Genomic DNA, 20,306 nt, shown 5'->3' on the forward strand with positions numbered 1-20,306 from the left:
GTTTAGTGGGGCTGCACAGTGACTCACCTAGCTGGGTCAGCTTGACACTCAGAATAAACTAATTCATGCAGCTACAGACACCTTAGATTAGAACCTCTCAGACAGCCATCTGGACAGGACAGGACACTCTGTGATGTGACAATGAACAAAACTGGAGTGCCACAGATCAAAGACCACTCTGATGTAGCATCTCCTCTCTTTGAAGTTATATGGACTCTGAGCACAGTAGGCCAGTGGCAACTTAATTGGGGAGGAAGGCTCATAGTAATGCCTGGAACGGAATAAATGGAATGGTATCGAACACATCGAACACATGGTGGTTTCCATGTGTTTGATACCATTCAATTCACTCCATTCCAGCCATTATGAGCCGTCCTCCCCTCAGCAGCCCCCTGTGACTCTGAGGGACTTATTCTGAACCACTTTAACCCAACTGGCACAGAGAGTAGGCATTCCACATAGTAATAATGTCACATAGAGCTTTGTACTGTTGGGCCAGTCCACTTCACACAGTCACCCCAACTCCCTTACATCCACTGGCAAAACACATCAAGACAAAAAGTTGTGCCAGGATTGACAAAAGCCTCAAGCTCCTGAGAGTTCCAGGAAAACATCCCATTGCAATGCTACAGATATATACAAGACAAGTGTCAAACAAGCATCCCTCTGCAGGAACCTGGGCCGTGTTCTGCCAGCACAAAACTTGGGAAACTTCCTGAAACGGAGATTCCACTTCAAACTTAGTTGAAATACACTTATTTTTTATTTATTTTCTGTTTGTTTCAAGGTATTTTCAAGGTCGTTGAATGAAACCCTGCTCCCTTGGCAATGGGTCCCTCTAGGCTTAGGAGACTCGTTTCTGTGGAGACAACAAACCCAGTTAACCTGTTAGAATGTTGAATGAGGATTATTGAGTGGGTTGAGACATCCTGTGTCTGTGTGTAACCCTTTACCTGCCTCATCCACTGAGGCATCCATATCAGTCAAGCTTCACTGTTCATGTAGTAATCTACCCTCTAGTGGCAGTACTAGTATCTACACTGCACTACCAACTGAGTTCCTTTGATTCCAGTAGCACTGCTTCACTTGACAAGATATGACGCCAAAACAATTACATCTCTCGGAAATTAGCCACACCAGAACTTCAATTAGAAATATGTCCTTTATTAGACAGAAAAAACATAGCCTATTATCTGTTTTATGTGACAAGATATACACTTGCTAATCAAAGTTAGTATCAAACATTCTTCAAACAATCCTACAGCACACCTAAGAGGATGAGCAGTGAGCAGGTCGCTGTACAGTAGTGTTAAAGCCATATTTTAGTATGGTGGAGTAGACAGTCCTAACGTCCATCCATTATATATTGGTGAAAACAAGCTAGAAGACAGGAACAGCAAATCCACCCCCTTTCTCTCGTTTATCAAAATGTCTTCTTCCATCACCAAGATTCAATACATTTTCATCAAATTAAAAAAATCTTGAACTAATTTTAACATAAACAGAAATAGTGGTCCTCTGTAGCTCAGCTGGTAGAGCACGGCGCTTGTAACGCCAAGGTAGTGGGTTCGATCCCCGGGACCACCCACACACAAAAATGTATGCACGCATGACTGTAAGTCGCTTTGGATAAAAGCGTCTGCTAAATGGCATATTATTATTAAATAGGCATGTTATGCGTACATCGTCTGAATATGCTTACAGAACGGGAAGGCCTCTGATGATGGTGCACATATGACACACATACATAGATAACATACTGAATCACACTATAAACCTCTATTACACAAAGAGGAAGAAGAACCCATTACATTTTGAGGGACGTATTTACATCACAAACTTACATGGTCAAGCGGTTTTTCATATAGACTATAATTTCTGTCACCAGTCAAATCATGCATTCCCTTCACCAATTCATTGCATGGGTTATATTACACAAGCATGGAAAGTGCATGTATAGTGTTAGACTAAATCAGCTTTAAAACAATAAAAGTTAATTTTATTAGGAGAAAAAAATACACCAAATTATTTCAAGTCTGATTGAATCCCTCCACCGCATGTAGGGTAACAGATACTTCATAGAACAGGTTTCAGACAGAGCCAGAGTAATGAGGGTAAAACCCGACATGGACAGGGTGCTACGGCCTTGAAAATGTCCTAGGCCTTAATACTTCGACACAATGGGTGTGTACCAGAAAACAGGTTTTTCTACTATGCGATTCAGTGACAGTTAAAAACCAGTTTCATGAAACCCACCAACAAGTAACGATTGAGATTCTGTATCACTCGATCCAGTCTCTGGACGAGAGACACGATTAATTAAGACTATTTCATTATTAACCAAATATTGGCTCATACAGTGAGTCAAGGGGATACGTGACAACCGTAGCAACAAGAACGCTCAAGAGGTTACATAGAATAGTAGTTACTATCAGGAAGGCCATTTTATATCCAAAGTGCTCATATAAAGATGACATCTATACGGTCCAGTTTTGATTGGATGTAGTCGATAATAAAATGGACTGTCAAATAGCCCTCTAAAGGGCCTTCACCTTCAGTGTGCCAGACAGACATGTGTTTGAATGAGGTATAGTTAATGTTAACATCAGTAAAAACTACACAGTGAGGAGAGTTTCACTGCAAAGGGTGCCAATACAAATATTTCAATATTTCCTGATACTGTAGCTGTGGTGACTGACAACACAGAGGAGCATGATGGGATACTAGAGGACTAGGTCTTCTTCTTCAGATCCTCAAAGCGTCGTGACAGGTCATCAAAGTCGATGTCATCAGAGCTCGCAGTGTTCCGTCCAACTCCAAAGGAGGAAGTGGGAAGCGTGTCGGGAACTGAGGGCAGCTCAGGGAGGGCGTTGTTATCGTAGATCTGGGATGAAGGCCCGGGGCCTGTGGAAAGAAGATAGGTTTAGATTTACATTACAAATACACCCCCAATGCAACTGTTATGCAAAAAGCAAGCAATACTATCGTTGAAGAGATTGACGTGTAGGAAAGGATATATTCATTGAAAACAACTTACCAGAGACCTGGGATGGACCAGAAGGTTTAATAGACAGCTCATCAATCTGAAAAACACACACGCATGTGTTAAGACGATCTCTCTACCCTGCCTGCATGTTGAAATGTTAAAGTTCTATAGATACATGAGAAGGCAGAGGAAAACAATGTTTTGTATGTTAGTATGTGATTAGGGAGGAAGAATCATTGAAGTAGTGCATTGCTGAGAAAGCCAACACCGCTGGGGTAAGAATGAGCAAAAAGCAAGAACTAATAATATAATTCACCTCAAAATTGCATTCACTTCACTATGAAGAACTTTGCTTCCCTACCACATCCAGTAACATACTAGTTTGACAGCAAGCAGATCTCACTCAGAGCATTCAAAGACAGTCGTATGCAGTTCAGCACAAGGTTAGTGATTAGCAGTTCATACCAGCTATGGCCCGTTTCCACATTCTATCTGTTCTTATCCAATCCCTATCATGTCCCTGTAGCATAGCACTGTGCTGAAAAGAGATGGCACAAGCAAACTATAATGAACTCCTCTTCCCTGAAAGGTGAACTGGCCGTCTGTCCATCTGTCTGGAGAAGCAGAAGGTGCAGGGGGCTCTGACACTTACAGACTCGTAGGTGGGGGGGCAGCTCGGCAGCTCAGGGGGCTGCCCTCCTCTCATTGGAGGCTGGAAGTTGTTAAAGGCATCATAGGTGCCAACAGAGGGTCCGTTGAACCCTATGGGGCCGGGCATCTGAAGAAAAAACCCCAGAATATAAATAAAAACATCACATTCATATCAACATCTCTATTTTTCAGTCTTAAAGCTGGAATCCTTAATGGTGACACAGTTAGCGATATTACAACAACAACGAAGTTACTGCAAACAAGTAACACTGTTTTCTTCCCCTCTGACATCATTGCACGCGCGATAGAAAAGCAAAATGTACTGCACTTTTTTTTTACCCTGCTGCACGAAGCACCTCAGCTCGGCAACAAAAACAATAACGGTCAGTGGCGTTGTTTCCCCCTACTGCGGACTCGCCAAATAAGAGTTAGGTGTCATTTATGCCACTATTGAAAAGAATGGTCTTACTGCTCCTTTGGGTGTTGGGTAGCTGAACGCTGATGGGGGGCCCATGGGCATGGGCATTGCTCCAGCAGTGAAGCCGCCTCCACCACCTCCTCCACCACCTGGCTTCTTGAAGTCAGAGTCCACGTCGATGAGGTCAGCCTCCTCGCCTGTACACACCTCTGGCTGCGAGGGGGAAATAAAAATCAAAATGTTATTCATCACGATTCGTAAACAACAGGTGTAGACTAAAAGGTGGTGCATGGTCAATCCAACGTCTGCATTGGCCATGCAGCATTTATGGCGATACGGCCTCTGCAGAAGTCAGGGCATTCATACTACTTGCGCGTCGCGGAGTAGCGCATAGCTGATGTCAAGGAAGTGAGTTTGTGTTTATACAGGAACTCCCACCCCCACATACCGTCAACCAATCATGTCAATGCGGAGCTATACAGAGCCCTCCGCATTGTTACAACATTTGAGAGGCGCACGGCGATGCGGTACAGAACTTGATTTGGCCACTGCATGCCTCCGGAGGCTGTACAATTGCGTCACACCCTCCATACGAAGCCTCCGACCACATTTTACGGATCAAGCGTAAATTGGCTTTAACAGTGAAATGCTTACGGGCCCTTCCCAACAATTGAGAGAAAGAAAATAGAGAAAAAACGGAAAAGTAATAATCAAAGTAATAATAAATACACAATGAGTAACGATAACTTGCTTATATACACGGGGTACCAGTACCGAGTCGATGTGCAGGGGTACGAGGTAATTGAGGTAGATATGTACAGTGAGGGAAAAAAGTATTTGATCCCCTGCTGATTTTGTACATTTGCCCACTGACAAAGAAATTATCAGTCTATAATTTTAATAGTAGGTTTATTTGAACAGTGAGAGACAGAATAACAACAAAAAAATCCAGAAAAACACACGTCAAAAATGTTATAAATTGATTTGCATTTTAAATGAGGGAAATAAGTATTTGACCCCCTCTCAATCAGAAGGATTTCTGGCTCCCAGGTGTCTTTTATACAGGTAACGAGCTGAGATTAGGAGCACACTCTTAAAGGGAGTGCTCCTAATCTCAGTTTGTTACCTGTATAAAAGACACCTGTCCACAGAAGCAATCAATCAGATTCCAAACTTTCCACCGTTGCCAAGACCAAAGAGCTCTCCAAGGATGTCAGGGACAAGATTGTAGACCTAAACAAGGCTGGAATGGGCTACAAGACCATCGCCAAGCAGCTTGGTGAGAAGGTGACAACAGTTGGTGCGATTACTCGCAAATGGAAGAAACACAAAATAACTGTCAATCTCCCTCGTCCTGGGGCTCCATGCAAGATCTCACCTCATGGAGTTGCAATGATCATGAGAACGGTGAGGAATCAGCCTAGAACTACACGGGAGGATCTTGTCAATGATCTCAAGGCAGCTGGGACCATAGTCACCAAGAAAACAATTGGTAACACACTACACCGTGAACGACTGAAATCCTGCAGCGCCTGCAAGGTCCCCCTGCTCAAGAAAGCACATATACATGCCCGTCTGAAGTTTGCCAATGAACATCTGAATGTTTCAGAGGAGAACTGGGTGAAAGTGTTATGGTCAGATGAGACCAAAATGGAGCTCTTTGGCATCAACTCAACTCGCCGTGTTTGGAGGAGGAGGAATGCTGCCTATGACCCTAAGAACACCATCCCCACTGTCAAACATGGAGGAGGAAACATTATGCTTTGGGGGTGTTTTTCTGTTAAGGGGACAGGACAACTTCACCGCATCAAAGGGACGATGGACGGGGCCATGTACCGTCAAATATTGGGTGAGAACCTCCTTCCCTCAGCCAGGGCATTGAAAATGGGTCGGGATGGGTATTCCAGCATGACAATGACCCAAAACACACGGCCAAGGCAACAAAGGAGTGGCTCAAGAAGAAGCACATTAAGGTCCTGGAGTGGCCTAGCCAGTCTCTAGACCTTAATCCCATAGAAAATCTGTGGAGGAAGCTGAAGGTTCGAGTTGCCAAACGTCAGCCTCGAAACCTTAATGACTTGGAGAAGATCTGCAAAGAGGAGTGGGACAAAATCCCTCCTGAGATGTGTGCAAACCTGGTGGCCAACTACAAGAAACGTCTGACCTCTGTGATTGCCAAAAAGGGTTTTGAAACCAAGTACTAAGACATGTTTTGCAGAGGGGTCAAATACTTATTTCCCTCATTAAAATGCAAATCAACTTATAACATTTTTGACATGCGTTTTTTGTCTCTCACTGTTCAAATAAACCTACCATTAAAATTATAGACTGATCATTTCTTTGTCAGTGGGCAAACATACAAAATCAGCAGGGGATCAAATACTTTTTTCCCTCACTGTACATATAACCAGGAATAAAGTTACTTGGCAACAGGATAGGTAATGAACAGTAGCAGCAGTGTATGTGATGAGTCAAAGGTTAATGCAAAAAGGGTAAATGCAGATAGTCTGGGATGCTATTTTGTTAACTATTGAACAACCTAATTAGCAGTATGTTGGCTTGGGGAAAGGAGCTGTTCAGGGTCCTGTTGGTCCCAGACTTGGTAGTATATAAATAGTAGTCAGTCAGGTGGTCGGCACACAGGTGAATGGTGGGAGGCAGACCGGTTTCATCATCAGATACTCACTCTGACCATGGCGTCTGACTCGTAGGGCACGTTGTAGTTCTTGGCAATCTCAATGAGGTAGCGCTCCACCAGGATCTTAGGAGGAGCCTCTACACTCAGTTTATGCATGAGCTATGGGGTAAAGTAGAGACAGAGAAATATGTTTTAGGCACACAGAAACAAACACATCAACATATATCTTGAAGCAGGCCATCTGAAAATGCATACCCTATCATTGACAGTCCCGATTTGGTTTGTCCTACAGAGCTTGCCATACTCCTTGCTGTATTTGGCACACAGCTGGTCAGACACCTGTATGGAGAAAGCACAGTATCAAGGATCACAATACAGCAAAAAGTGTACAAACTGCATTACATTTCTTTACTGAGGACTAGTTTCAAGCTTTATTAGTCGTATGTACGGAATACGCATCGTATACATGGTCCAACGAAATGCTTACTTGCAGGTTCCTTCTCGACAAGGCAACAACAATAAGAAATAATAAAAGATAAGAATTCAAACAAAGTATATGGCAGTACAATAGAATAATACATTGTAGCATAAGTATAATACAGGAAGGCACAATTTCTAGTCCAATAGTTACATGTGTATTAGGGAAGGGGGGTACGCAAGTGTTTAAATTAGGCAGTATAGTAAGACTAGTCCAAGCAACTAGGCATGCTATCTCCAGGGTCAACGCAGCAGCACATTGCATACTACTCACAATTTTGAGCTCGTTGACCTCAGACTGCAGACGTGGGGCTGCCCAGATGAGAGTGGACACAGCCTCCTGCAGGCCAGGGTCCAGCTCCCTGTCAAGAAATAGACAAATAGGTGTTAAGGACAGGGCTTGACAGATTTTTTACTGTCTGAAAGCTCAAAAAATTGTGTTCAAAAATGAAAAATGGTCTGTAACACCATGGGCCAAAAGGGTGACTTCAAGTGGTATTGTATGATGCAACGAACAACTTTACAAAATACAATTCTCATTACGATACAGAGAATCAGAAAAATGTAGGCCACCCTCTGCCTATTGACTTCTTTGTATATTCAGATTGTCTCAAAATAGAACACTGCCCCTTAATAAAAATACTAATATGTCTTATTGTCACATACACCAGATAGGCGCAGTGAAATGTGTCGTTTTACTGGGTCAGCCATAGTAGTACGGTGCCCCTGGAGCAAATTAGGATTAAGTAACTTGCTCAAGGGCACGTCGACAGATTACTTTTCGTTACGCTCTAACCTCTAGGCTGCCTGCCGCCCTTTAAGGCTCTCCTGGAGGATGGTTGGCAATTCTTAAATAGCCTAAATAATACTTTAGCATTACAATTACAACCAAATATGTATGTCTTTATTCAATATTTTCCTTATTTAATGAATAAGGGATCAAATGGCTTAGGCAGGCTACTTCAAATCAAGGTAACTTACGAAGACATGTTTATCTATAACCATGTAAGGCTAAAATATTAAGGTTTTTGTGGAGATCTATTGACAGGATAGGAGGAATTTCACAATTAGGCTACTCTTAGGGCCGGGGCGATACCAGTATCGCGATACTCGGTAGTATCGTGGCAAGGAAACAAAACACGAAGCGGATTTAACTTCTTTAGGAAAACAGCCTTAATGTTGGAAACAAACATTATGTTGTCATCCAGAGTCACATTTATGTATTTTCCAAGCTATAGCACACAATATTTTACATATAGCAGGTTTTTAAAGGACCAAAGAGTTGCGTCTGCTTCGGGTTTTGCGATACTGGTATAGTCTCGGCCCTAGCTATTCTAATAATATTTTTAACACTGTCAGAATGACATGTCCAATGTTGAATTGAGAGGAATAGAGTCAACTCCCAATTTTGAGTGCTTGACATGCGTTTTTTTAATAACTGGAGTAAGTTAACGCGCCCGTTCATCAACTGTGTGTCGGTCATTTATTCAAGAGCGCTAGACACATTTTTTTTAGGATATCGGACATGACAATGACATTAATACATGCTATTAGCTAAATACTTAACTACCAAGATAACTAGCCAGGCTACACGATATGTTTTGAGTTGGCTAACTAGTCAGTCTGTTAGTCTAACATTATTTTGTAGGCCATAGCCTACCTGCTGCAATATCTCTCCTCAGGCCCAATCACACTGGCATAAATGCATGGGATGCACACTTGACTTTTCCAGGATTTTCATGGCTGTATGATCCCTGTTTGGTAACCAAAAATGTACTGTCACTGGGCAAATAACTAACTAGCAAGGAAGATCAACAAATATGCTCTGCGCTTTGATCATCTCGTGACCGCAAGACCACCTGTCAATGCAATAATTATACTACGATGCGCTCTGCGGAAATTGGGAGAACAGTGCGCAACACATTGCTTGCGGAGGACACTGGTCCAATTCTGATCTGAGCAATTTTTGGATATAGGATTTATTTCTATTTTTTACTTGTCCATCCAGACAACTTACAGTAAATCTATATCCTTCTTGTCCAACTATTTGTCCGGGCCAGGTAAAACAAGCGTTCATGTCAAGCCCTGAAGGATAACCTCAAACACCCATAATAAGGCCAGGAGTTTTTCCTTGACTAGGAGAAATTCTGGCTCTTCTTTCAATTGTCTTTAATCGATTCCTTGCATCCGCTCTCGTCGCTGTCTCAAAACGCATGGGAAGAGAAGTCCCAAGGCTCCTCCCCCCTCTAACCTCATCCAATGTGTTTTGAGGAGGCGGCAAGGAGACATGATGCAAGGAAATAAACAATTGAGAAAGAGCCTCCTTGTCCGAGTCCTCTAGGCTGGCTCACTCACTTCATGGACTGGATGAGGCCAAAGCGAGCCAGCAGCAGGTCACAGTACAGTTCTAGGATCTCCATGGCCTCTACCAAGTAGTCCTCTCTGATGATGTGCTCCACACGGATCCTTGCTCGCTCATCCTTCCCTGTTGACAGATAGTCTGCAATCTCCTTCCGCGCCTTCTGAGCTAGCTCAGCTACAAAGAGAGAAGATCCATTCTGTAAGCATGTATTTTAAAGACAACCCGAGACACAAATGTCAATGAACAGAGACTAGGCTACATCTTGCACAGTGTTTGTGTGTGTATGTAGTTGCCAGGCTCACTTTTCTTTTTCTCCAAGAGCTTCAGACGATTGATCACCAGTCGGAGATTGACCCGGAGTCTTTCTGCTTTAAATCCTCCCCCAAGCATGATGGCCAGCTAAGGAAACAAAATAAGTTGGTATTGAAAAGAGGAGCCAATACATACTGGCAAGTCTGACAATTACTTTGCCACACTGACATGCTGTCATCACCCACCATATTGTTTTCACCTATCCTTTGTTCAGAGAACGTGAAGATGACAGGGATGAGGGAATAAGGAGAGGTTTCGACCCTAGTGAGTCATCACCACCATGTGAGCAGGTTGATGGCCACACCAGTAACTACAGCCAGGTAGGACTGAAGCGGACATTAAAACAGACAGCCATTGAGCTATGTAGCTAATTTAGCTATCTTACTAAGCTGTCAGTAGAATCCACACTCTGAAACCAATACCACTGGCTAACTAGCTTACATCGCCTCTATCGGAAATACAGAAAGTACACACATTACTTTGTTGAATTAACCAAATCCATGTTGATGGATCACATAGTAAAGGAATTGGTTAGCTAACTAGCTAGTTTGCACAACAAGGACGAAGAAATCTAGTTAGCTAACTACTAGTAACGTTATGCTAGCTAACGTTAGCTAGTTTGATAAACAAAGCAATGCTGTTCGATTCAAAACGTATCCAGCTAGCTACAGTAATGCTACCTATAAAAAGATCAACCAATATAAAACATAGTATATATAATCATTTACATTTTATATGTAATGAACACAATTTTTTGACATTACCTGTTACGGTCGTTAGCTAGGTAAACAGCAACTTGTCGAGTTGCTTGACTTCCGTGAATGTGATCCTTCCTTCTTCAACCCCAAACCCCTCCCCCTCAGATTGAGTGACGTCACGGGAAATGTTCTGCTGTTTACACCACTAGAAGGCGATGGTGGATTGGAGAGCCATAAACTAGATTTGAAAGAAATTAGACCCATAAATGTACAGTACGCAAGCTTAGTTTTGAGGAAGACGACCACAATCTGGTCAAACTGCACAGAGCAGCAAGGCTGAGTTTCAAAACTACACCCCGCAGCTAAAAAAAAAAATTAATCACAAAATCCCTTTAAATACTCACATGAAAAATAAGCTGCAGGTAGTAGTAGTGTGAACCTTGAACAATAATCACTAATTTAATCAACTATTTAGCTAAATAATAATACATGTTTTTGTCACGGACACCTGATATGTGCAGTAAAATGTGGTTTTACGGCATGTGTCTACTCATTCCACCGAGGGCCGAGTGTCTGCGGGTTTTCGCTCCTCCCTTGTACTTGATTGATGAATTAAGATCACGGATTAGTAAAGAACTCCCCTCACCTGGTTGTCTAGGTCTTGATTGAAACTAAAAACCAGCAGACACTAGGCCCTCCATGGAATGCCCAGTCAAAACTGTTCGCTGCTCTGGCACCCCAATGCTGGAACAAGCTCCCTCACGACGCCAGGACAGCGGAGTCACTCACCACCTTCCGGAGACACTTGAAACCCACCTCTAAGGAATACCTGGGATAGGATAAAGTAATCCTTCTACCCCCCCCCCCAATAAAAAAAAAAACATATTGTAAAGTGGTTATCCCACTGGCTATAAGGTGAATGCACCAATTTGTAAGTCGCTCTGGATAAGAGCGTCTGCTAAATGACGTAAATGTAATGTGAATGAATGAGTTTGGCCCTCGTTTTACAGTAGTATGGCGCCCCTGGAGCAAATTATGGTTGAGTGCCTTGCCCAAGGGCACATCAGAAGATTTTTCACCTGCTGCCCATCGATTAGCTGAATAGATCAATAGTGTGAATCTAATTGGTCATAAAAAGTCAGAATAAATTACATCATGTCTTGTTTTTTTTTATTGCAAATTACAAACTTGAAAAAATCTGTACAAAGAAATATGCATTATCATAACACAGACATCATCATAACAATCTAAATGTTACAACTTGAGTTTGCTGGCTGAGAGTTCTTTGTGTTTCTTCTTCTTGGAGCCCGGGTCCTTGGCTCCTTTAATCTGGCTCTTCACTTGGTCTTGTAGTTGGGAGAAGAAGGCGGAGGAGGAGCGGAGAGCTTTGTCCTTCCCCTCATCCTTGAACAGAGAACAAATAAAAAAAGCTCAACATCTATTTTTAAGAAACTATTTGCAACTGTGACAGACAGCTGAATCCTATGGAGGACTAAAAGTGCCACAATTAAATAAATAAATACACCATTAAATAATTACTTAAATGTGTCATTAATTAATTAAAATTAGAATTAAATACATAAATGTGTTATTAAATGTGTCATTAATTAATTCAAATACCGATTCATTTTATGTAAAATACATATATAATAATTTCACTATTTACATTTACATTTCATGGTCCTGCGTTGGAGTGCTTCCTGAATTACTTAAAACTGTCAAACTGACCCATCAAAAGTTGGTAGGCGGAACCTAACGCCTGATTGGTTACCCTCTGCATCAAGCCAAGACAAATCAATTCCGGATAATGTCAGCAGGTCCTGCTTCTACATCCTCTGCTAAGTTTAAAATGTCTCTAACCAACTCCCTGGAAAGTTCACGGAGATCCTCCATTGTCTCTATCCAGGTTGGCCTACTCTACTTCAGACCAAAGCAATGGATCAGACTAGATTCGCGTTAGCCCCGCCCACTGACTTTGATGGGTCAGTTTGACAGTTTTAAGTAATTCATGAATCACTGCAATGCAGGATCATGAAATGTAAATGTAAATAGTGAAATAATTATATATGTATTTTACATAAAATGAATCGGTATTTGAATTAATTAATGATACATTTAATTACACATTTATGTATTTAATTCTAATTTTAATTAATTAATGACACATTTAAGTAATTATTTAATGGTGTATTTATTTATTTAATTGTGGCACTTTTAGTCCTCCATAGAATCCTAGCTATTGTAATACATACAAATGAAAATGTGTGGAGCACACAATGGCCTTATCAGTCTATATCGATCACACAGAAATATAATGGAGGGGCTTGCATTTGAAAGACAATGTTAACTAAATATAAAAAACGAGACATGCAGAGAGAAAGAAAACACTGACCTTCAATAATGTTGCTTTGCCTCCCTTTGTGAGTTTCTTGAGGTTTTCTGCCACCTCTGCCTTTGATTGTTTCTTATTCTCTCCAGTTCTGTTAGCCTCCTTCAGTTTCTGTCTCTTCTCCTTCTCCTGGATCTTGATGCGCTTCACCTTCTTCTTCTTGCGTCTGTCTCGTTTCTTGTCTGTGGAGGTCTTTTCAGAGTCACCCAGCACGTCGCCAGCCTTGTTCTTCTCCTAAGATCAGAAAGGAAATGGTGTTACCCTGTCCTCAGAAGCATCTACTAAAAGGCTACTATGGTGGACAGCACAGTAGTTCATTGGTTGTCTTCAACCCTTGAATGCTTTTGTACGCGTCAGTGTCCTCTACTAGAATATGATTTCCCATAACGCCTTCATGAAATGTTCATGTTATGGAGAGGTATGCATGACAAACCTTGACTTCCTCTGGAGCCAATAGAGTGGCATTACTAGCACTGACTGGAGCGACTTCCTCCATAGCAATAGAAGGCAGATTGGAGACAACTTTCACTTCAGGAACAGGCTGCAGGACACAAAGAAAATAAAAAAACATATCAATATTGTGCAAAAAGCATTTCCACATTTGTACAAAATCCTTCATTATAAACTGGGTTGTTCGAGCCCTGAATGCTGATTGTCTGAAAGCCCTGGTATATCAGACTGTATACCACGCGTATGACAAAACATTTATTTTTACTGTTCTAATTATGTTGGTAACCAGTTTATAATAGCAACAAGGCACCTTGAGGGTTTGTGGTATATGGCCAATAAACCACGGCTAAGGGCTGTGTCCAGGCATTCCGCGTTGTGTCATGCATAAGAACAGCCCTTAGCCGTGGTATATTGGCCATATACCACACCCCCTTGTGCCTTATTGCTTAAATATACCATCTTTAAAGACAAGCATACATTCTGGTTGTCATGCAAATGCTAGTGTTTAGTTTATTAGGATCCCCATTAGCTACTGCACATGTAGCAGCTACTCTTCCTGGGGTCCACATAAAACGGATAAATACATGACAATGTACAGAACAGTAATAGACAAGAAAATCATAAGATATTACATTAAAAATAAAATAAGAGTTATATATAGGAAAGAGAGACGACAAAAATACTACTTACACACTATTCATATATACAGTAGTTAAATTGGATCTTTAGAAAGAGGAGAGGCGCTGTGACACAATATGTTTTTTTAAAGCTAAACTTGCTTTTTGCCTGTGTAACCTCTGGTGGCAGAACATTCCACGATGACATGGTTCTATACATAACTGAGCGACGCATTAAATCTGTTTTTTGGTTTGGGTACTGTGAAAAAACCTATAGTGGCGTGTCTGGTGGGGTATGTCTGTTTGAAGTGTATGCAAATAAATTATACAAGTGGTTAGGCATTTTCAACACACAACTGTTTCTTAAAAAGACTAGAAGTGAAGTAGTCAATTTCTCCCCAACCATGAAAGACTATCATGCATGTTGTTGATGTTAGTTCTGTGTCTGCAGTTAAGGGCAAGGTGTGCTGCTTTGTTTTGAGCCAGCTGCAGCTTTGCAGTGTCCAGGGCACAAGGAAACATTGACAGGAAAACTCACCGGTTTGGGTGTGAAGTGGAAGTTAGAGAGAGCGTCAAGTTTAAGGAATAGAGAATCCATGAGCTTTTGAATTTCTACATGGGCTGGGTTTTCTTCTTCCTCTGTCTTTTGCTGAAATACAAGGGAAATAGATAGAAATAATCAAAATAATAAATTCAACAAACAAAAAATGCATTCATTGCAATATAGAGCTAAGCCAAGTATGTTCACACTAAAATATAATGAAATAACTACCTGATTCTGCTTGAGGTACTCTTGCTCATAAACCTCTGCAAGGCTCAGCTTGCTCTTCTCATGGTCCAGAGTCAGCCTCTTCTTGTACTCAAACACCTCTTCCTTAGGCTTCTCCTTGCGCACCACATCATCCCACACCTTAGAAAAAAATAGATGTCCGAAAAGAAAAATTGCCTTTGAAATGTGCCAATGCGGTTACCCATTTACTCAGAATGAAACGATGATGACACATTCAGCTGGATCCAACTGAGAATAGTTGTTCAGTTTGTTGTCAAGATGGAGTTAACAGTCTCTAAAGACACGTTAGCTGACACTGTCACGAAAACGATCCATGCGATTCAATGGTGCAGACGTTCGTGTGTTGTTGAGATTATGAAGGGCCAGATACTGTAGCATTGACAAGAAGCTGCCATGTGGGGAATCTTAGGTGGCTCTTCTCAGCTAGTTTTATCTTGTTCTTGATACTATGTCTTGTTTTTAGGTGTTTTGACTGATTAAAATGGCTCAGATTCACTAGCTAGCTAACCAACAACTATGACGATGTACTTGAAAGACAAGTTCTCATTGTGCAAATGTATGTTTTCAATAAACATTGGAGACATAGTTTAAATGTTGTCAGCAATCTAAGCCAACCCTGTCTGTTTTGCCCCATAGTTGAGCATGCGTTGGTTTTGTTGCTAAACAACTGACCCGTCTATACACTGACCTGGTCTTTAATTCTCTGCTTGATGATGTCCTCCAGCTGCAAAGTGGTTTCCTCTGTTACAGCAGGGGCTGAGAGAAAACAGAGTAATTGTTACCTGACTGAACAAACCCCCTCTCTCTCTCACACACACAGCCGACACAAACATGCAGTAAGTAAAATACTAAACCATCTCCAACAGGAATGACAGCTAAACTGAACAGGCTGACAAGTATGTGGTACGTACCCATCCTGGAGGCCGAGTCAAATGCCACATCCACCTCCAGAAGGCTGTTCTCTGGACGAGTCTGAGCAGACACCTCTCCTGTCAGTTGCCATGGCTTCTCTCCCATGGCAGCCTTTTCCAAATCCTGGATCTTTTCAGCCATCTGTGTAAGGTAAGAATTTACCATTTCATTAATGTGCTACATAAAGTTCTATATACGGCAGATGAAATTAGAGTAAATGAAATTACACCCAACCCAATTTAGATATTCTGAAACAACCCTTGAGGAAAAGCTTGCCTTGTCTTGTCGTTTCTCAAAGGATGATTTGGATTCAGGTTTTGTAGCATTTTGAGACTTTCCTCCAAAGATGTCTGCCATGTCTTCTCCCTCACTGTCGTCACTTTCTCCAGGTAGGTTAAAGGTCACACGTTTCAAAGCCTCCTTGGCTTGTCTGCACTCTTCATCCTCAACAAAGTTCCTAAAACAGCAAAGGCACAAACACAACACATATACGTATCTTAAGTACAAAATGAATATCCCTCCCCTATATTCCCTATTGATGCAATTCCAACCATGACATTAATATGAGATTCCTGTATCTGCCACCTACTCATTTTCTTCTTCTTCGTCATCATCTTGCATCCCATCCATACTGTTGTCCTCATCCTCTGCGTCTGATTGGTCAGCTGTTTGTGCAGGATCATCATCCACAGCATCAAAGAAGTCTTTGTACTTCAGATTCCTGGAACTTTTCAGCTACAGAAAAAACATAGTACATTAATAGGAATTGAATCAGTGTGTTGGTTTACAGTAATGACCAGAAACACCACCAAAACACATGTAGCTGAACAGTAGCTAGGTCTGGCAGAGAGAAAAGCAATATGATACATACTATGCTTGTCTTTTTGTTTTCTTTGGAAGAAACATCTTCACCGAAGAGGTCTATGTCTTCATCTTCATCTCCAGAGGGCAAGTCCTGGAAGTAGTCTACATCATCATCCCCCTCCTTCCCCTCCCTTTTGTCCATATCGTCCAAAAAGGACTCCATCTCTGAGAGCTTGAAGAACCTGTCATCAACCTCTGATGGAGGACCCAGTGGTTTTGACCCTCTCCCCGCTGAGCATTTCTTCTGTTTAGCTTGTTTTTCTAATGCGTCCACATCAAAATCTACATCAGAGTCCTCGTCTGTGTTATCCCCTCTCAAGGCATCCATAGCAGTTTTAAGCATGGGTGGTTCTTCTCCTTCCCCATCTTCCAAATCCCCATCTCTCATCTCCTCTTCTATGTCGTCACCATCTTGTTCATCCCCTTCATCTGGCTCCTCGTCAGCATCCTCTTCATTAAACAGGATACTCAGAGCTGTATCCAAGGCAGCCTGACTCACTGCTGTCTCAAAGTGCTTCAGCACTGCAGTATTCTGGAGCTCCAGCTCCTGCCATATCTGTTCCTCATCAAAGTTCTCAACCACCAGCTGGTCCAGAGGGCTTCCCTTTGAGTCTGCTGGCTCATGGGTTTTGTGTAAATCATACAGGGTCTTAGTGAGAGAAGTGAAGTCTGTTGCCACTCCATCCTGAAGACTATACACACAAAGAAAGAATACAACTAGCAATGTTTGTTAACAGTGTCGTAGTAAATATAATTTGTCGTAGTAAATATAAAATGTTATAGATTGGTCTGACTAAAATGTTGTGCAAAGACCAATTTGTGTTAGGAGCTTGTTTTCAATAAATGCTGTTCCAGGTCAGAGAACAAAGGACAGAGGAGAACACCATATCTTCTCACCAGATGACCTAGTCTTGCAGGAATGCGATAACAGGACAACACCCCCTCTCCGGCCATAAACCACCAGATACTCCCCACCACTTTCTCTTGACACACACCAATATTTCTCTTTCACGCACACTCATTCTCAACTCCTCACGAGTTCCCTGGACACACACAAACATTTCATTTGCACGCACACTCATTCTCAACTCCCCTGTCTACTGGTCGGGTGCCAAGGGCAGAGGACTCTGCCGTGCACCAATGGGGCTTCTACTCTGGACAGAGCAGACCCGCCTCCTACGCCTCGGGAACCAATCAAGGGACTAGAAGAAGGACCCCTTCCTTTATGTTACATTGTATAAGTAATGCTGTAAACTCTGTTTATGCATCCTTCTCAACTGTCTCCATAAGAGGCAATTGATTGGGTCCATGCATGTTAATTAGCAGGATCCCATGCATGTAGCTTGAACAGTAACAGATATCTCTGTGTTTAATAAACTGCCTTTTTGCTTAAGCAAATTCCTCTCTGTCTAGCGTCGATGGTTTGTACTTCCTCTCCTAATTATGTGTTCACCAACAACAGCATTCTTCAAGTAGTACAGTGGTTAGTAGGAGTCTTCTTCAACCAGCCCTGGCTTTGAAAACCCACAGGGTGTGCATGGTTGTTCTAGCCCAGTACCCACACCTGGCTCAACTAATCATGGGTAGCTAAATTATTAGAATCAAGTTAATCGGTGCTGCTGGGCTATCTTTAAGAATATTTGATGACGTGTTTTAGCTAACTAGCTATCCAAACAGGGAATGCTTGCTAGATGCTAGCTAGCCTTAGCATTGTGTAACGATGGCAGCAAGTGAGTGAATTGATTTTAAGTTAAACATATCTGGATATTATTATAAAGATGTTGCACTTACCTAAGAAACTGTTCTGGATGTGCAGTTTTTATGTTTAGTAACTTTAAACAGCTCTCCAACGTGTTACCTATTTCCCCAGTAGCCATCGTTTTTCCCTCACATGGGAACATGTGTGTAACAAGAAAATATGCTCCCCCCGGAAACAAACCTCTAATGTGCTACAAAGATCCGGATAGGAGGTCCGGTTTAGATTTAGCTAGACAACATTCATATCCCAAATAACTTTATTTACAAGTGCAACATACGTTTTTAATTGAAAAGCAATATACGTGTGCTCTATCACATTGTCTTGACATTCAAACCGATTCGCTATCCTACGTTGCACGAATCTTCGAAAATATGGCTGCGTCTGTGTTGAAGGTTGTACGTAAGTATAGATAGCTAGTTGTTGTTGTTAGCCAGCTTACTAACGGCAGCTTATAAATATTGTTTCACATGTCAGAAACAGTCTCTTTAGACGTTTTATCTCGGGCTACACAACAAAATAAGCTAGATCCACCGTTGTTAGTGCAGAATTACTTTAGCAAGTGTTCCCTGTTGCAAGCTACTTGGCTTATCCAGGTAGCATATTCAATCAAATACGATCCGTACTCCGGAAAAACCCCCAGTATGGCATGGTTTGGCAGTATGGCAGAACTAAACACTTTATTTCTTTAGTTACAGGTCTCTCAAAGTGTGTTCGTCACACTTGTTCTCCAATGCTGAGGACACTTTCAATCTCAACACCACTCTGCCAAGGTATTCCAGAATCTGTCTGGAAACTGGGAAGGCTGAATCACATCGCTATAGCTGTACCAGACATGGAGAAAGCCACTGCTCTTTACAGAGATGTGCTGGGGGCTCAGGTCAGCGATAAAGTTCCCCTTCCTGAGCATGGAGTCTACACTGTCTTTGTGGAGCTGGGTAACACCAAGCTGGAACTGCTGCACCCACTCGGGGAGAAGAGCCCCATTGCAGGCTTCCTACAGAAGAACAAATCTGGTGGGATGCACCATATCTGCATTGAGGTGAGTCAGTCTTAGCAATGCTGCATGTGCTGTTCAGCCCACATGAATGGGCTGTATTCACTCACTCTATCCTTATCTCCTTGTCGGTTCTCTAATGTAATCATATTGTATGTTATTTTTGTGATTTCAGGTTGATGATATCAATACAGCGATAGTGGATCTGAAGGCTAGGAACATAAGAACCCTGTCAGCTGAACCACGGATAGGCGCTCATGGGAAACCTGTCATGTTCCTCCACCCAAAAGACTGTGATGGAGTACTCGTGGAACTGGAGCAAGCCTGAATACCCACAGGTCTCATAAACTCTGTAGTTCACAATTAGCCAGTTTGAAAATGTATTCATTATTGCACTTTTTCCACTAGTAATAATGATAGCAAATGTTGATTTTTTTTATGTGTAATACCAGGGTTTTGATCTTGGAAATATAATATATATTGGTTTGTTTTCCTATTTTTAAGAAAATCTTTTATCTGCCTTAAAAGTAAGTGTCTATTTGCCTCTGCTGTGAAAAAATGCAATGATTGACTCTCTAAGCACTATATGGTGTGTAAATTCAAATTTATTAATTCATTTCACGTACAAGTCAAATGTGAAATGTACATAGATAAATGTTTTTATGTAAAATAACTCAACATTTATTTTCAAACTGATTTAAGCTGAGATGATAGAGCTGCTGGGCAATGTTTATTAGGAGTAAATTCATTAATCATGCACCTTTCAGCTGGCTCTCAGGAATAGCCAGTCTCTCTCTCTCTCATTGTGAAGAAAAGCAAAATGGCCTTATAATTTGCAACTTATGGAAATCTAATTTGAAATTGCCATGCAACTGGACAAATGTCTTTATAAAAATGTATAGACTGATATGATAAGCATATATTGAGTGGAAAGAGGTTGTTTCAGTGTACTAAAAGCATTTAAGCTTAATTGCATTGACATGTCCAGT

At 41.7% G+C, this 20,306-nt stretch overlaps 3 protein-coding genes across 4 annotated transcripts; 1 reads left to right on the forward strand and 2 right to left on the reverse strand.

The window, feature by feature from the left end:
• Positions 1-1,143: 1,143 nt before the first annotated feature.
• On the reverse strand, positions 1,144-10,688 carry LOC311111293 (IST1 homolog). Of its 2 annotated transcripts, none has more exons than XM_084154009.1 (10): positions 10,609-10,688; positions 9,835-9,931; positions 9,526-9,706; positions 7,445-7,532; positions 6,949-7,032; positions 6,742-6,852; positions 4,107-4,268; positions 3,639-3,764; positions 3,038-3,083; positions 1,144-2,904 (listed from the first exon to the last, which is right to left on the reverse strand). In XM_084154009.1, the coding sequence occupies exons 2-10, from the start codon at positions 9,920-9,922 to the stop codon at positions 2,732-2,734; spliced, it is 1,059 nt and encodes a 352-aa protein (XP_084010135.1). In that variant the 5' UTR covers positions 9,923-9,931; positions 10,609-10,688; the 3' UTR covers positions 1,144-2,731. The 2 variants fall into 2 exon arrangements, with proteins under 2 accessions (XP_084010135.1, XP_084010134.1); XM_084154008.1 differs by lacking the exon at positions 10,609-10,688 and adding an exon at positions 10,030-10,170.
• A 1,007-nt stretch (positions 10,689-11,695) lies between these two features.
• Positions 11,696-18,466, reverse strand: LOC311111530 (U3 small nucleolar ribonucleoprotein MPP10-like). Its single transcript, XM_084154267.1, has 11 exons — positions 18,356-18,466; positions 16,572-17,256; positions 16,290-16,435; positions 15,977-16,157; positions 15,700-15,841; positions 15,477-15,544; positions 14,771-14,908; positions 14,537-14,647; positions 13,365-13,472; positions 12,935-13,165; positions 11,696-11,946 (listed from the first exon to the last, which is right to left on the reverse strand). Exons 1-11 carry the CDS (start codon positions 18,463-18,465, stop codon positions 11,797-11,799), a joined length of 2,070 nt encoding a protein of 689 aa, XP_084010393.1. The 5' UTR covers position 18,466; the 3' UTR covers positions 11,696-11,796.
• A 124-nt stretch (positions 18,467-18,590) lies between these two features.
• On the forward strand, positions 18,591-20,292 carry LOC311111531 (methylmalonyl-CoA epimerase, mitochondrial-like). Its single transcript, XM_084154268.1, has 3 exons — positions 18,591-18,722; positions 19,013-19,362; positions 19,493-20,292. Exons 1-3 carry the CDS (start codon positions 18,695-18,697, stop codon positions 19,643-19,645), a joined length of 531 nt encoding a protein of 176 aa, XP_084010394.1. The 5' UTR covers positions 18,591-18,694; the 3' UTR covers positions 19,646-20,292.
• Positions 20,293-20,306: the final 14 nt, after the last annotated feature.

The sequence above is a fragment of the Coregonus lavaretus genome (assembly GCF_964263955.1).
Source record: "Coregonus lavaretus genome assembly, chromosome: 37".
Lineage (NCBI taxonomy): Eukaryota > Metazoa > Chordata > Actinopteri > Salmoniformes > Salmonidae > Coregonus > Coregonus lavaretus.